The following is a 17,146-nucleotide window of genomic DNA, read 5'->3' as shown; positions in this document are numbered from 1 at the left end:
CTCCGCGCCATGCTGTGTGAGCAAGGGCTGTGCAAATTAGATGGACTGTTTCCAGGAGACAGCCACTTCTGTCCAAAGCCCCTGAGCTGACAGCGTGCACTTTAAAAGTAATAATGGCTGCCAGCCACCACAGGCCCCAGGGGATGGGATCCTGACGTGCTGCACAGCGTTCAACAAGCTGTCTTGTGTCAAGTTAAGTGGCCCGGTCTGAGGTGCAGTGCTGGAGGAGAGGGGGCAAAAACCCAGTCTTCTGGCTTAAAGCCTTGTGGACATTGCATCCCTTTCGTACTGAGCATCTTCCACTGCTTGGACCGTCTCGTGAAGAAGGGAACCATCCCCAGCGTCCTTCCTGTCCCCGCCAGTTGTGGTGAGATGGGTGTGCTCGCCAGTCTCGGTTTCAGCTGATGAGGTGTGTGAACTCAGAATAGCCTCCCCAAAGCAGAGGTGTAACTTCATTTTCTGTGAGTGGAAGACAGTTTCAGCCATGCTTTCAGAGCAGACCATGGACAACTTCAAACTTTTTTAATGCCAGAAGAGGAAAGAGCACTCAGCTGTCCTAAAAAGATGATTTGGTGCTATGAAAGGAGTACCAAAAGAAGAGAAGAATAAAAGGAAGCAAAGAAGTGATCGTAAATAATGAGTTGTATTAAGAAAAAAGGGTTAGCTCCTGCTTGTTTCAATGCAAAGAATTGTGAATCTGATTTTATTTATTTATTGTATATTAATTATATATATATATAGTATATTAATTAGTGTTATATAGGGTCAGATGACTCTGCATGAAGTCTTGGCATCAGATGGAATACTGATCCTGTTATCTTAGCTACTAATGTGACCCAAAAATTAGTATAATTAAAGTTTTTTTTTAACCAGTTTTTTTAATGCAGATGTTAACCTGCAAAACTGATCTGTATGTTTATAAGAAAATCTTAGAGGCTTCCTGATGGCACCACAGGTGTTTTATATATAGAAGTGATCTTAAGCAGGTCGAGGGAGAGCACAAGAGAAAATCAATCAGTTCCTCTGCAGAAAAATAAAAATAAATTCACGACATATTTGCTTATTGTTTTGAGGTAAGACTGTCCTTTAAATTCCCAGGGTTACAGAAATGATAAAAAGTATTCAAGTAAATAACTTGTTTTGGAAAAGATTACTTATCCTTAGAAATTGTTTTGTTACTTAGCCCTTTATTCTTAATCCACTATGGAAATATGGATATGGAAAGCAGAAATAGAAACATTCTCTTACATCTTTCTCTAATGTCTACTTGTCTGAGAGAGCCTGTCACTTAATTTTTATTCTTAAAAAAATATATATCAACAGCTCTCACACTTACAGAAGTAAAGCTTGGCTTTGATTTTGTACTTTTATTTTCTTAATTTAATCTACTGCTGCTTTTTACAGGGCAACGCTCAAGGGGAAGCAAGGTGTAATTAATGGGGCCAATGTTTCACCCTTGAAGAAGTTAAACGCAAATTATAATCAATTTCAGCAGTACAGGAATTTCACACTATTATTTCCTAGGTCTTATTAAAAATAAAACAACGTAATCAATTGGAAGTAGCTGTTTTTCATCCAGGTCATGTATTTAAGACTGTCTGAGATACTTTGAGAAGGTGAAACACTGCTGGTCTGACCCTGTTTAGATGGGAATTATCTAAATGGCCTGGTTTTAAAGACGTGCTTCATCTTGCTCTTTCCATTTAGAAAATGATGCATGGCAAAAAGTGGGAGGTTAGTGGTCCAGGTAGGACATACTGGTCTGTTTGCTGTTGTCCTTGTGGCCAGGTTTCTATGAAAATAAGCTTCCACTTCCCCCCCCCTGGTGAATGTGTCCTCTGCTCCAACTCTGTCTACTTGAGAAATAGCATTTGCCTTCTTCAGTGGCCTTTTGTAAAGCCTAGTGCTTCTGTCTGCCTGCCTGATTCATTATGCTATTTATCACTTTTATCGAGTATAAAAATCTCTTTCGCTTATAGCGAACGTGAAATGCCGTGCAAGTGGACTGCCAGATAAATTAGTGATTATTTGTGTCCAGCAATCATTGTGGCTTTATGTTTTATCTGTGTATCAGTATCACTCAAGTATCCCCTTGCTGAGATACTGAGCTTGCTGGTAACTCCAGAGCTGGCACCGGTTGTCTGCTTTTCCCCAAGGTCCGCTGGATCATTCCTCAACAGAGTTTTGCTGAGGTCGGTCCCCAGGGCATTTTGTGCAGGGAAAGATGGAGCCAACCAGTTACCAGAAGTAATACTTCTGGTTTGGGACTTCTTATTTTTCTTTTTTTATCCAAGGAGGAAAAAAGCTTTTCAATCTTTTTATATCTTCCTTTAGCAACTGGGTCTGTGAACATTGCTTTGAAGAAGTGAATGGTGTGATTCTAAATACAACTCTGCGAGATGCTGTTACGTTAACCTTTGCCTGTGTGTTCATAAGGAAGCAAATAAAAGTTTAGCATAGCTAGGCCCAGAGCTTGCAAAATCCTTTTAGGTAGTGGATTCGGCCCCCAAATATAATCTCTTTACTGTAACTTCCATCTTCTGCACGGAACTATCCAAAAAACAAACAAACAAACAAACAAAACAAAACAAACAAAAAAGGACCTTTAATACAGTAATAAATTTGTTTCTTTGGCATGGAAAATGCCAGTTTGCTGTTATAGCATGTGGTTTTATCTGTAGTAAAAAGAGAATGAGATGGGGGCACAGGGTGATTCCACTGAAATAATAAGGATGCTGAGCCTTGTCCAGTGAGCAGGGTTAGTGTCGTGGCAGCGAGGCTGTGTACCTTTAGGATATCCAGTGGTTTAGAAATGAGCTAAAGGATCTAGCATTTATCTGTTACAGAAGTTTGTTATTGCTGGGATTGCTGCTTTCTTTCTTTCTTTCTTTCTTTCTTTCTTTCTTTCTTTCTTTCTTTCTTTCTTTCTTTCTTTCTTTCTTTCTTTCTTTCTTTCTTTCTTCTTTCTTTCTTTCTTTCTTTCTTTCTTTCTTTCTTTCTTTCTTTCTTTCTTTCTTTCTTTCTTTCTTTCTTTCTTTCTTTTCCCCTCTTTTTTGACAATTAGATGTAAGCTGTAGTTTGCAGATACTTTTATTTATACGGTCATTACACCGAACAATTGGGAGATGCTTCTGGTGCTGCTAATAGATAGTTGGATGTTTCTGTGTCACAATTCATCAGATAAGTTGAGGAGATTGCCAGCTCCAGAGATGTCCAACAGCAGCTTGTTATACTTGAAGCTTGCTGCTTTGCAGACACGGGCTTTAGTGGCTTATTGCAGTCAGAGAGGAGTAATGGCATTTAGGCAGTGCTAAATAAAGTTTTCTGTCTTGTACCTTTTCCTGCTATAAGTCTAATAGCTTTAACATCTTACTCAAATACGAAATAACATAATAGTTTACTGCATAGCTGTCATGTGTTCTATTTTTTTCAACTCACTTTATTCCCCCATCTCTACTTTCTGCTTTGGCAAAAAGATGCTTCTAGACAGTCGCTGAAATTGCATTTGCAAGTACAACGTTTTAGAGGCATCAGGATAAGGGATGCAAATACTGACTCTTCACTCATGCCTGGTTCTTTGGAAGATGGGTCTGGCTTTCTTGTGCCTGATATTTGCAGCTCGTTCAGTGGCGAACTTCATTTGGTAAACGTAAATCCAACTGCATGTGTTAGTATTCCACTGATCCTTCAGGACGGCAGTTCAGACCCGACTTCATTTCACAAGTGGCTGACGGACTGTGTTAAACTGTTTTTCTACTTAAGTCGGTGTACTGCCAAGTATCCACATCACCAGGAAAATCACGATTGTCAGAGAGAGACTGAAGACTTGAGGCCAGGGCCTTCAACCAGTTGTTAATTATAGTCTATTGGAGCCAGTGGAGCGATGAGGAATTACTCCGTCTGAAGAAGTGGTGTTGTACACAGTTCAGCCTGGTCAAACAAAGTGTTTTCTATTAAGGCCAGCACTGAGTCCTGGTGGCAGAGCTGTGGGAAGAGTTTAGCTGCTGCTGGTCTTGCAACTGTGTCCCACAGTAGGCAGGAGTCTTTTGTGCGTGGTTGTTGGACTGCTGATCCCTGCCATCAGCATGACATTTGCTTAACAAGAAAAACAGAAAAGTAGTAAAATATATATATAGACCGCTTCTCCTGCAAAACGTCACTGCTAACCAAAATATTAGGTGCAAGTGGGTGGATGCCTCATTTCACCACATATAAGAGGATAACTAAAGCTGAGGATAAAGAAACACATCACCCCTAATGCACTTCCTTTTGGTACAATGATGCCAACTTTCTTTAGTTTTCATTGTCTATAGCCACAGCATTATATAACAGCTAAATGTTTGGTGAATTGCCTGGCAAAATCTGTAGGAGAGAGGAGGAGTTGCTGAGGAGCCCCATTTTCCAGAGGCTCACCAAAGCAAGGTGAATTTTGTTCTCCTTCACAACTTGATCCCCACATTCCTGCAATGCTTGTCCCCTTTTCAGTAAAACTTCACAGCCTCTTGTTGTCCTTACCTGCCTGGCAGGCAGATGAAACACTGCATCATCCTATTTCCATTGCCTCTTTCAAGTGGGCTCAGTTTGTCCTGAGACTACAGCTTCCTACAGTAGTCGTTCTCTTCAGACTCTGTTCATCTGAAGCTCTTGGTGGGTAGGTGGGTGTCTCTGAGATTTCACCTTGTTGGAAGCAGAAATCATGTATTTTGTTCCATGTTCATATGTCTTCTTGCTACATGGAGGGCCTTGGTTCAGGACCTTGCTTCTAAACTACAACTTAATGTATCAGCATTTATAATATCAGTCAGATTTTTAATGTCAGCTGTTGGTTACTGCTGCCGATTCCTTCCAAGGCTGGCTTGCAAACTGAGAACAACATGGCAGATTTACAGATTAGCAAATGGAGGATCTCACCTGAAAAGGCCATGCAGTTATCTTTTTAATTTCTTTGGCATGGAGCAATCAGAGGTTTCATTTTACATTAATATGTACAGATTTTATGCATTACTTTACTTGAAAATCTAGAGTGCTTTCCACAACAGATGTAGCTCTGATTTTGAGCCAGATTTCAAGACAACTGAGGTTTGTCTCTGTGCAATTAAAATCCTCAATTAACATATTAATTCTTTTTCCTAATGACATTACTTTTTTTTTTCTTTTTGTCTACTGAAGGAAAAAGAAAATGACTAATTTGTATACTGGTTTGTGAGATATTTAGCTAATTTGCACATGATAATTTGTAAAGATCTGTCTTGCAGTCACAACACTGAGCATTTATTCTAAGGGATTTTATATATTTCTTGCTGTAGCTAAATGCATTGTAATAGTGACTTCATATAGCAAGCATAATTAGCAAAATTGAAGAATACAAGATTTTTCGGTACATTTTTATTTGTTGAGACAGAAGGAACAAACACTTCCAGCATAAGTACTGCTTCCTTCTTTTCTCTGATCCTTATAGAAAATAAAAAATAAAAAACCTTTCAAATATCAGACTATCTGAGAAGGTTAAAAAAAAAAGTCATTCTGATCTCTTAAATGTCATTCTGATCCCTTTAATGCAAAGATGATGCTTAAAGCATTCAGCAGGCAACTGTTAATTAACGACATATTGGGACTGATGCAGGGGACAAGGGCAAACGAAGTAGTGGAGGAACAGAAGAGCGCATCTGCAGAGGAGAAAAAAGCGTGCCTGCTTTTCTGTTATTGTTAACAGAACTGTTAATATTGTTGGTAGAGAAAAGCGTATCTTCTGTTAGCATGGCTGTGATGCTCCGTCTCTGTATGAGCTGGTGGCTCAATATCTGGGGAGCAGTGCTAGACGAAGCCCTGTGCAAGTGGCATGGAGCCTACGGGGACCTGAGCACAAGCCTTCGCTGATGCCAGGAACAAACTGTTGACCACTGGGGGAAATAATTTTTCAGCCTTGAATGGGTTTTCCTGCAAAGACTGCATTGTTATTAAGCAGCACTGCACATCATGCCTGGAGATCATTTGTGCTAATTACTATACAAACCGCCTCAAGGCACTAAGCAGTTCACAGGCTAAGTGCAAGCAATATAGAAAGATATTAAAAATAAATAAAAGCACAGCAGCAGGAGGCAACGATACAGTGGAAATGTAATTGTGTATGGGTAGCTGTGTGAACATGTATGTAGATATGTAAAACATGGATTTTAGTTGCTTGCACGTCAACTTTAACATGATCAGAGGTTTATCTTTTGGTTTCCTAAACAAGTTGCTGCAAAAAAAGTGTTTCTGAGTAGACATTTGAAGCAAGATGCCAGGTACCAGCAGGGTGTGAGTCTTACAGTCATGTCAGGAAGGGCATGGTATGCATTAAAGAAGATGTTAATCAGCCTGTATGATGAGCAGAGCCATCCAGAAGCCACCCCTGCTTAAGAGGCAGGGGTGGGGGGCAAGCATTGGCTGTAGGGATTAGCAACTGCTTCTGTGCAGGAATGGACAAAGCAGGAGGAAATGAAAAGTGGAGGAGGAGAAGGGAAGATACTGTTACAGCAGAGACAAAGGAGATAAACCTGGAAGGAGTGGTGCTGAGGCACAGCTGGGCTTGTCTGATTTGGATAGCAAACAAGAAACCTTAATGTTAAGTGATGGGTGATGAAAGAGAAGGTGTTAGAAGAGTTGAGGGAGATAAAAACAGAAATCAGGAGAGGGAGTAAACACTGACTGAATAAACTTGAATTCCCCACAGTTTTCAGAAGGAGAAATAGGTTAGGAAAACTCCAGTGCCTGGGGGGACTCTCCTCCTCACTTGTCACTTTTCTCTGGGCTCATGCTAATGTCATGCAGAGAGCTCAGAAGAAACCACTCATCTCCTGGGGATGCTGAAGTGATTTTGTTGAAAACTTGTATTGTTCCCAACAGGGAAATGAAGGGATGCTCAGGCTTGCATGTGGTCCTGGCACACAAACAGCCCATCTCCTGTATTCTCTAGTCACTGTTCCTCTAACCTCCGTAGCATACAGGCTCAAACCCTGGTAGTACTGATTTTCCAGGCTCTTGAGAGTATGTGTTTTTGTACGCCTTTACTGAAATAAGTGCTTTTTAGACTTTTATTTCAATAGCAACTGGCCGACCTGTCATGGACTGAGAAGGGGAGGGTAAATGCTGCACTGAATGCCACGCGAAAACTGAACAAAAGTGCCAGGAAATGTGCAATCTAAATGTAAAGATGGGAGTTCATAGGTGAACAAGGACAGACAAAGAAATACAGAAAACCGTGTTTTGTCTGAGTGATGTTCTGTGTGATCACAGGCTCTCCAGTGTACTTTAAGAACACTTCAACCCCAATTACACTTCTGAAGCACTTATTTAACAGAGAAGTCCCCCTGAGTAAATCTATTGATATGTAAGATAGCACTTTTGCTGTTTATTGCTATTAAAGCTGGAGCGTGCAGCCCCACATGCAATGTACACACCTGTGGGTGGGCAGGGCCCTGGCCCTGGGTTGCACCCCGCTGCCCCACGCTGCGTAGGCCTCAAATGGGGACCGCGTGTGCCTGGGGCCTTTCTCAGTCCTGCCACAAACTTTGAGCGATGCTTGCTTTCTGGCCTGAAGGTGTGAAGGCATCCCGACACGGCCTGTCACGTTAAGTGCAAAAAAATGCTTTCTGTGCCTTTCAGAGTGGGAGTGGGGCTGTGTGTTTTTCACGCTGCCTATGTATAATGAAATTTCCCTTTCTGAAAGTTGCCTAAGAATCTGGTTAGGAAGAGAACCATGCTTTTCTCCCAAATCACGATAAGCAGAGACTTAGCACAGAAGAGTTTTTCAAAAAATACCAGGATGTCATTCAGCCTTTCCTGGCAACATTGCATATATGTATGTACGTGCTGGTGCCCTAAAGAAGCGCTGGCATCAGTCACCTTAGCAGTGTCATTGCGAACATCCTGGCAGAGATGGGGAAAGCACCGTACGTACCTTGCACTAGGTTGCCTTACTATTGCTTCTGGTACTGAAATGTAAGCAGCCTTGGTATGTTTGTGTCTCATTTCTTGTCAGGAAAGCAAAGTGACTGGGCTATGTTATAAAAAATCCTACAGAATATTACTTTTTCCCATGGGCAAAGCTACTTAGTCTCAAATGAGTTTCCATGTGGCTAAAAAAAAGTACATGGTGACAATGGTTTTGAGAGGCGGTCCTGGTTATTTGGAAGAGTTTTTGTGCCATGTCCACTCCTCATGGACAACTGAAAACAGTGTGCATGGATAAAGTTCGCTGAGATTGTTTCCAAAGAGGGCTTCATCCAACTGTGCGATAACCCCATTTTATTTCCAATGTAAATAGACTGTTTCAGTAAAAGCAAAGGCCACCAAACTGTAGGCAGCTGGTAAATTTTGGACTGAAATGAATTATGTACATGAGATTTAGTGTCTTCCTAAGAAGGGCACAGGGAGATGACAACATGACGTGCACTTTAACTTTCTTTAATTTCATGGCTGTTATGTATTTTAAAAGTCTTCCTGTCTGATAAAATGGCATTGCTTTATTTTATAAATCTTTTTTCTTTTTTTTCTTTAACTGAGCATTTCCAAATAGTGGACATTCTTCCTAAACTTGCTACCTTTCCCTCCTCTCTTGGTTGTCTTGTTCATTTTTGTACTGTTGTTGAATTAACAGTTTTAGTAGTCATTTAAATCATGTTTTTATAAGACTTTTTTCTGCTTTCTGGACAAGAGGAGGCTGAGGGGAGACCTCATCACTCTCTACAACTACCTGGCAGGAGGTTGCAGCAAGGAGGCTGTCGGTCTCTTTTCTTGGGTGACGAGTGATAGGACATGAGGAAATGGTCTCAGGTTGTATCAGGGGAGGTTTAGATTGTACATTAGGAATAATTTCTTCAGAGAGGGGGTGGTCAAGCATTGGAACGGGCTGCCCAGGGAAATGGTGCAGTCCCCATCCCTGGAGGTATCTGAGATACGTGGATGTGGCACTAAGGAATGTGGCTTTGTGATGGGACGTGGTAGGTCAGGTTGATGGTTGGACTTGATGGTCCTGAAGGTCTTTTTCAATCTATATGATTCTATGGGACATGGGATATTTGGCTAGTTTGTTGCTGAGGAGCTTGCCCTGCTAGTGCAGTGGAGGAACTGCAAATGTCTTAGTGCCTCAGTCACAAAGAGGAGCAGAGAGAATGAATTGAAAGTACGGATGTAAATGCTGCTGCTGGGGCTGAACTGTGGATGTCTTTCACGTTTTTTTTTAATTGAAAACACTGTTATTGCATGTTTGGGGGCCTTCTGTCCTTGCTGATTAGCTGTCACTGATTCGGGTTGAAGTTTCTTTGTTTCATCGGTTCTCCCTGTGTAGTTTTGTAATATGTAGGTTTTTGAAGCACTGGTTGCAGTTAATTAGAGAAGTCGAGGTTCGTTCATTATTTCATGGTCTGATCTTGGACTACTAAAATTATGTTGGATACCAGGTCGGCTCAAGTACAGCACATTGAAATAAACTTCCTTTGCAGCTGGTCCCCATGATATCCAAGGGTATCAATAAATTGATAGGACACAGAAATGCTGGTCGACTGCTACCTCTCTAAGCTCCCTCAATGTGAGGATTTTATGGTGAAGCTGAAGACCCACTGATGGTGCCTTTTCTTATATCCAGGCTTCTTGCTTTCTTTCAGATGCTTCTTGAATTAAATGAATATGATGCTTAATCTTGTATAGTCTGCAAAATTTACTGTAGTTAATCCCGTTTGTATTTTTTAAACACACATATTTCAGTGTTGAAGTGCATGACAACATTCAGGTCTACCAGAGCATGATATCATACACTGTTAACATGGGTAAGATATACTCACTGTCCAACAGTGAACAAGTCAATTAATAAAATGTTGGCAAAGACAGTTTTGGTAGAAAAACAATGTTTATGAATGTCGCTTATGTTGCTTACAGGATACATGCTGAGTTAACCTCATTGAACTTTTCCCCAGGAATTGATGCGCGTACAATTGGCGGGTCATTATGCTGCTCCACCTGTGTAGTGTTAAGGTCAGTGTGTTTTTCTGATTATAAAAACCATCCATACCATTCCATTATAAATTCACTACCATTCATAATGGAATGTGCCAAAGCTCAGAGCTCGTTGCAGCTGCCCCCGGTCCATATTTAAGATCAAACAAAGCAGTTCAGGTAATCTGAGCACCTTTTCAGCAACACGTCCAGTCAAGCTTCATTTGAAATGATCTTTCTTTGTTTTGTTTCTGTTTCATTTTTGTTTCATTTTTGAACCTAAGTATCCATCCGATATCAGTGTTGTTTTTGTATTGTGTTTTAATATGGCCTGCCCAAGAATTTTTCTCGAATCAGGACATGGCAATTAAGATCATAGCAAGGAGGTCCTGGGAGCAGCAGGCAACTGTAATGTTGCAGTTGCACGCCTTCAAGCGTAGGCAAAGCACAGAATGCATCAACCGCTCACCTTCACGAGGCATTTCCTGAAACCTACAGCTTTTAACTGCGAATTAATTCTGAGTCATCAAGGCACACAAATCAGCCATCACAGCAGACACTAATGTGTGAGATGCAGGAATGTATGACTGGCACTAACCACGTACGAGGGGAACCCGTGAGATGATGTGCATGCGTAACACACTGCTGCTGTATGCATCTTTCCGCACAGCTTAGTTCTTTCTCTAATTGTCATGCATTATCAAAGCGAGACAGAATGTGCATTAAAGCTTATCTGGTGTTATTTCTGTCAATGAAATGTTATGGTTGGGGTTTTTGTTTGTGTGTTTGCTTCTACATTTTTCTTTGTTACTAGTCTTCCAAATAGCATTAATTCTGTGAAGAATACAAATTCTGTGAACATCCTTGTATGTGATAGGTCATTATATTCTTCTGGTTTCATGAGGATGTATCTTTTTTATATTGAATTTTGCACTGTGTAGTAGCTAGTGAGAGCCTCCAGCACTGGCTGTTTTGCTGTGGAATGTTTTGAGCCTCTGTGCAAATAAAGCAGTGCTGGAATTGCTGTGGAAATAGATACAGCCTCTCGATAACGACAACTGCAAATTTTTATGACAGTGTCCAACAGTACTCTTCCTTTCACCTCTCCATAGCTGTAAACTCAGTGGTATTCTACACTAAACATGTCGAATTTCCCCAGAAGCATCTGCTATACAGTGCATACAGAATCACAAGGTGTGTTGGAAAGTCATGGGAAGAACAATACCTTTGGTGAAAAGTAATCCTTGAATGTTCTAGCTTGTGAAAACTGTTCACAACCTGACATTTCACCCAACAATATGACTTTTGAAACTGCTGCATAAGGTAAGTACATCTCCAGAGGCTTTTGGCAGTTTCTTTCCATTACTCTGGGGAAAAAGAAAAAGGATAAAAAGGAAAAAAAAAAAAAAAAGGATTTCAATTTTTCAATTTGGCCACAGTCCAAAAACTAAATAGAATATCCCCCCAAAAGAGATGATGCTCTTCATTGTAGGACTGCATGTTTTTTCTCAAGCGAAGAGACCAACAAAGGGCACCTTTAATAGCAGAAAAGATTAAGAATAGTTTTATTAGTAAAATGGATCGTGTTATACCTTTGAAACTTAAAAAAAGCAAAAAGTTTTTTCTTTTGTGCACTAGAAGGATCTATTTGGCAGTGTTTTCGAGTTCATCTGTGGTGATGAAGGTTCCTAAGTTTTGAACAAATGCATTTCTCACCACTACATAAATGTTGTAACAAATTTTGGCCCTTACGTACAAAACAAAGGAATTCCCAGATGTGGTTGTATAAGATACCTCCCACCAAGAACCTTGCCAGAAGCTGATGATATTTCAGTAAGTCACGACAGCAGGAAGAAGGTAATTTAACTGCCTGCTGCCACACATTCAACTGGCGGTGATACTTTCTCTCTTTGGGCAAGTTTTCTGTTTAAGGTCAGTCCTCAGTCTGAGGACAGCTATACTCAGACTTACCAGAGTGATGCAAATTGTAGGTACTTGTCACAAAGTGCTGTCTATTAGATCCATCACAGAACTTTTATTTGATGAAATTAATTAACTGAAAATGCACCTTTGGCTCAATTTCTGCCATTCTCCGTTGCGTCTGGAGAGTGAAAAAAAAAATTAATAAAAAAAGAAGAGTCATTCCCCAGTTCCCTGCCCCACCTCCTGTATTCTGTCCCCCTACATGGAAAAAAACATTTAACTGAGTCTATAACAATAATTCCAGATGTTACAGAATATATTTTTCTTCTTCCTTGCCGTTATTAAGTAAAAAAATTGCTTTCCCTCTGTCTCAATATGGACTGCTTCAGGCAAACTAAAACAAATGCATGATTTAGTCAGTAGCAGCGAACAGTACGTACCTGCATGGTCATATACTTGACCTTGCAGATGAACCTTTTGATTGAGTTGTGCGTAGATATTTGAGATAAATATTTTAGATAAATGCTAGTATTTGTTAGTGGTTTGAAGACTTGCCGGGTGCAGGACTGCTCCAAACCCTTGGGGAGGCCTGAGCACCGTCACAGCTCTGTGTTCAAGTGCCTATTTTAGTTCCTTAAGTTAACTTCCCTAAGTATACTTTGTACACTCAACAGAGTGCAGTCAGGCTCCTATTGATATATCGAAGCACCCTTTTCTCTCCCTTAACTGTGGAAGTGGTATAGAGAAGTCCCTAATAATATTATAATAGTAGCCCTAATAATATAAGCACCCAAATCTCAATGCAAGCTATAAAAGGCTGGAAGGGAAAACAGAAAAACTGTATTAGCACAAGCAAAATCATGTCTCAGAAAGGAGTTAGTGCTCTAGTATGTGATGGCTGACACTAGTTCCTGCAAGATGACATTCCTTGTTTTTTAAAAGGTCTACTCTAGATGAGACAAGCAACAATTCGCTTCAACTTAGTTCTTCATTAGGGAAGAGGGTTTACATTGTTCCATTGCTTAAAAAAATCAGCTTTTGTGCAGGATTTACATTATATTCACTCTACCTGTGACCATTATAGCGTGTCCTTTTTGTAGAATTCTGTTTGTATTAAAACACACAAATATAAGAAAAGCTATTAATTCATCACATGGGGAGATCATTTTTTTAATCAGACAAGTTAGCTATGGTAAAAAAAAGAAAGACACATTAGTGTTCCTAAATTAAACATGGTTGGTGTAGAATTGTGGTTTAGTTTGGACTCAATATACAGAAACTTTTCAGATGCTCTCCTGCAAAGAGTAGTAGTTCTTAAGCAAAAATTCAAACAAACAACAGTTAAGTGAATTTATTTTCTTTACTATAAAAATTGAATTTCTGTATTATTAAAAATAAACCAAAACAGACAGAGGAAGAAGCCATACCTGAAAGCTGTTTTCCAGCCAAAAGCCTTCCCACTTATCAAAACCAAAGAATTTTGTGACTGCTTTATTTTCTGCTGTAAAAATACCTACTTTTGCTAATGATAACACGCAGAGCATGTTTCAAACTTTGTATCTCTTCTCATATGTTTGTCTGATTAGCAGAAGAGCTAAGTGACCCACCAAAATGCATTCAGGTGCAAAAGACAGAGCATTTAGCAAACCTGCAGGCGTGAAGGAAAGCAGCAGGCTTTTCCTGCAGACCCTCGATGAGGGGGCAGCAGTTGGGCTAAGCCACGGTAGGAGGCAGCGGGCTGCGGAGAGGTGGAGCTGTGAACCCAAGCCCTTGCTCTCCTAATGCCTTTTTAATTAGAGTAACATAAATATTGGCTAGGATGATAGTTGTGTCTTAATGGAGAAATTAAGGAATGGATTCATTTTTGGAACAATTCCCTCTTCCTGTTGACGTCAGTCCCTATTTCCAGCAGCAGTTTAATTGAAGGAGCAATTCTATTTGCTTATTATCCAGCAGCCTTGTAGGGGAATAACTGTACATTTGGGAGAGCACGAGGGGGATTAAGGGCACCAGCAGAAACAAAGGCAAGCATTAAAAAACAGCACAACCCAACACCGTGAGCATTCGAGTGATTAGGAAAAGAGGCCTTGCAATGAAATCTGGTGATGAGATGGCCATTATACCACAGAACTGGAAGGATGGGGAGATGGCAGTGCTTTCTATCTAACCTTGTGTATGTAGGAATAGAAAAGAGTAGGACAGTATCTGATTCAAAGTCTGACATCACAGGAGTCTTTTCATCACACCCAGAGGATGTGAGATGTGAATTCAGTGCAGGGGAACTGAAAAGTTTTGCATGGATCTGTGCCCACACACGTGAGCCTCTTGCCTGTACCACAGGACGGTAGGTGGAAACAATCAAAAACAAGGGCTATGCCTTTGAAGTTCTGATGCTGCTTTAAAACCTCTTGTTTAAGCAGCTGTTGTCAGCTGGAAGCTCATGGGCCTTTTAAAAACCTGAGATAAAAGGCTATAATTTATTTATTTATTTATTTTTGGAAATGACAAATATGCTTTTTATTTACATTCAGCATTTCCGAACTGGGCACCTATGTTGCATCCGTAGTATTTTGCAGCTTTTCCCTTGAATGACACACACAAATATTTTTTTTTGACTTGCACAAATAGTTTGGTTTTGAATTTCTCAAATCTTTTCTCAAAATGTGGTCCATGTCCTCAAAGCCAACAGAGAAACTGGCTGAAAAAAAATCCATTAGTTTGTGAGATTCTCTGATAAAGCTAATTAAAATCAATGAATGTCTAAGTTGATTAATATTAAACCACTTACAGAGCAAGTTGCATAGTGAAAAAAAATATTCTACAGTACATTGGGTAAGCCTTGTCAAATACATCATCTCAGACTTATGTGAATTTATTCTGTAATTGCATTGGGATTTTAAAACTGAAAACTATAAAGGAGATTTTTTTTTACCTTGTAATTTAAATTAGTCCATTCTTCATGACACTAACTTTTTATCTCTGTATTTCTTTGTTTCTCGAAGAAAAATTACTTGATGCCCCCTTTATTGTTGGATGAAAAAATTTAACCACAGACTTACTAGTAAGCTGGAAGTCTATCAAATATATGTACTTTGTTTCATTTGTAACTAAAGTTTCTCACTAGGATGAGAATAAGGCAGTGGACTCTGTATGACAAAATACTAAGTACGAGAATGGAGCTGGAAAGGGTGGAGCACTGTGTTATATTTTAGGTCAAATCCTGCTCCTAATGAAGTCACTTTAATTTGGCTTCTGTTGCACTTTTATGCTGGCTCGTAACAAACCCCAACACCTATTTCTGCAGGCTTGCACACTTGAGTAAATTCCCTTGTGTGAGTAATCAATTAAATTGGTGAGGCTGTTGGTAATTTTTACAGCTCGGCTTCCTAGGCTGTGATAAGGCTTCTATGATTGCCCTTTCTGTCTATCTGTCACTCCCATACCTAATTACTTTTGAAGCCCTTGGCTAATTTCAAGCAAAAGAGAGAGAAGTAATTGGCTTTGAGATAATTGAGTTTCCACAGGTCTCAGTGGCTGGGGAGAAGAGGCAGACCTATGTCAGGACAGGGGGACGGCAGGCAGAGCCCACCTGTCAGCAGCTCCTGCAGCCAGGATGGTCACTGGCGTTGCTTATTTTATTTTATTTTATTTTATTTTATTTTATTTTATTTTATTTTATTTTATTTTATTTTATTTTATTTTATTTTATTTTATTTTATTTTATTTTATTTTATTTTATTTTATTTTATTTTATTTTATTTTATTTTATTTTATTTTATTTTATTTTATTTTATTATTTTACCTCATGACTATTCCAGATTTACTAAGTTCAAGTTGAACGTCATCTTTTAAGTCAAGCAGCATCTTAGATGACAAGTAATGCTATTAATTTTAAAGGACCAAAGAGTTCTTGATTGATTTGTGCATAAAATCAGCAGATAGTTTCCAGACAGCGGCTAGTTTTCATGGTCCTCAACAGAACAGAACCATGTCCTACAGCAAAAATCTGATGGGGTCTGATTGTTCGTGTGGCCACTGTGACTGGCTGTGTGACAATCTGTCTGTCTCTCAGTCTTTCTTCCAAAACAAAACTCAGGTTTAACACCTGCAGAGCCAAATAGTATTCCAATTTACCTAATTCTGCAGGGTTTTATAAATACTGATTAAGCTCTAGTCTTTCATTGCAAAGTGCCAGAAGCTAATCCTTGGTGGATTTAGGACACTTCATTGATAGAGGGGTTGTTACCAGAAAAATAAATTCTAGAAATTCTGTTCTGGGCCTTACTTTTACAAGTGCAGTCTTACAAAATGTAATTCTGCTGGGAACCAATGGCAGCAAAAAAAAGCATTGGGTTAAGTCTAGGTAAGACTTAAGTCCCCACTAAAATGAAATGAAACTGTGCCTTGAAACTTTTTCAGAGCCATTCATGTGCTTTTGTTTGTAAGTGAAATACGATTTTCGTGGTCACCCTTCCCAGTGTTCTTCCTATTTGAAAACTCTCCTGAGACCTTTTGAACACAGGACCACAAACCCATGTGAACTGGAGTAACAGAGAAAAAGTAAATTAGAACCTCCCACGATAACGTGAACAGATATATGCCTGCACACAAGATCTTGTGATACAACATATTAATATATAATCGCTGTATTAGAGATGTACTAGCAGCAAAGTAAGTATGTCTGAAGTTCAGAACTCGTAATTTCACAACAGCTCTTGCCCTTCTCAGTGTGCAAGTCCAGTGTATCGTGATGATGGTGGCGAGCAAGGCTTGTCTCTCTTCTAGGTATCTATTTGGTTGCAGAGGAGTTTGCACCAGTTCGCTGCTGCTCATCTACTCGATCTAGTTCTGCTTCAGTTGTACTGGACATTTTCTGCTTTGAAAATCTGCTTTGTGCACACCCTTGTTTTCCAGGGGGGAAACTACTAAGCTACCTTGGGTCTAACCCTAGCTAGCAGTCCCCCAGGAAACCCTCCACATGTAGCTGCGGCTTGTCTTGCAGTGATCTGGAGGAAAGCAGAGTCCCTGAACACAGCTTCTGTTCTCTCATATAAGATACTTTTTGAGCCCTATATGAAGACATCACATTTTCTCTTTGTAAAATTTGAATCTTGTTCCCAATCTAGAGATTGTAATACCAGAAGGACTCGCTTCCTCTTGAGATAGCTTGCCCAGTTTCTTTGCTTTCTCATGAATACAATTATAGTAACAATTTATTATGATTTATACAAACAAAACATAAATAGCTTTT

General features: G+C 39.8%; 1 protein-coding gene across 10 annotated transcripts in view; it reads left to right on the top strand.

Annotated features, from left to right (window-relative positions):
• HECW1 (HECT, C2 and WW domain containing E3 ubiquitin protein ligase 1) overlaps positions 1–17,146 on the top strand; it is a 263,523-nt gene that overhangs the window by 51,546 nt on the left and 194,831 nt on the right. The window contains exon 2 of one of the 10 annotated variants that reach the window (XM_080578351.1): positions 9,954–10,011. The exons of the other annotated variants lie outside the window; for them this stretch is intronic. Coding sequence (XP_080434477.1) covers positions 9,985–10,011 — 27 coding nt within the window. The 5' untranslated portion in view covers positions 9,954–9,984. The remainder of the gene's footprint in view (positions 1–9,953; positions 10,012–17,146) is intronic. 10 annotated transcript variants of the gene reach the window in all.

This window comes from Anser brachyrhynchus (genome assembly GCF_964034855.1).
Source record: "Anser brachyrhynchus genome assembly, chromosome: 2".
NCBI lineage: Eukaryota > Metazoa > Chordata > Aves > Anseriformes > Anatidae > Anser > Anser brachyrhynchus.
This window is presented reverse-complemented; position numbering and strand designations above follow the sequence as displayed.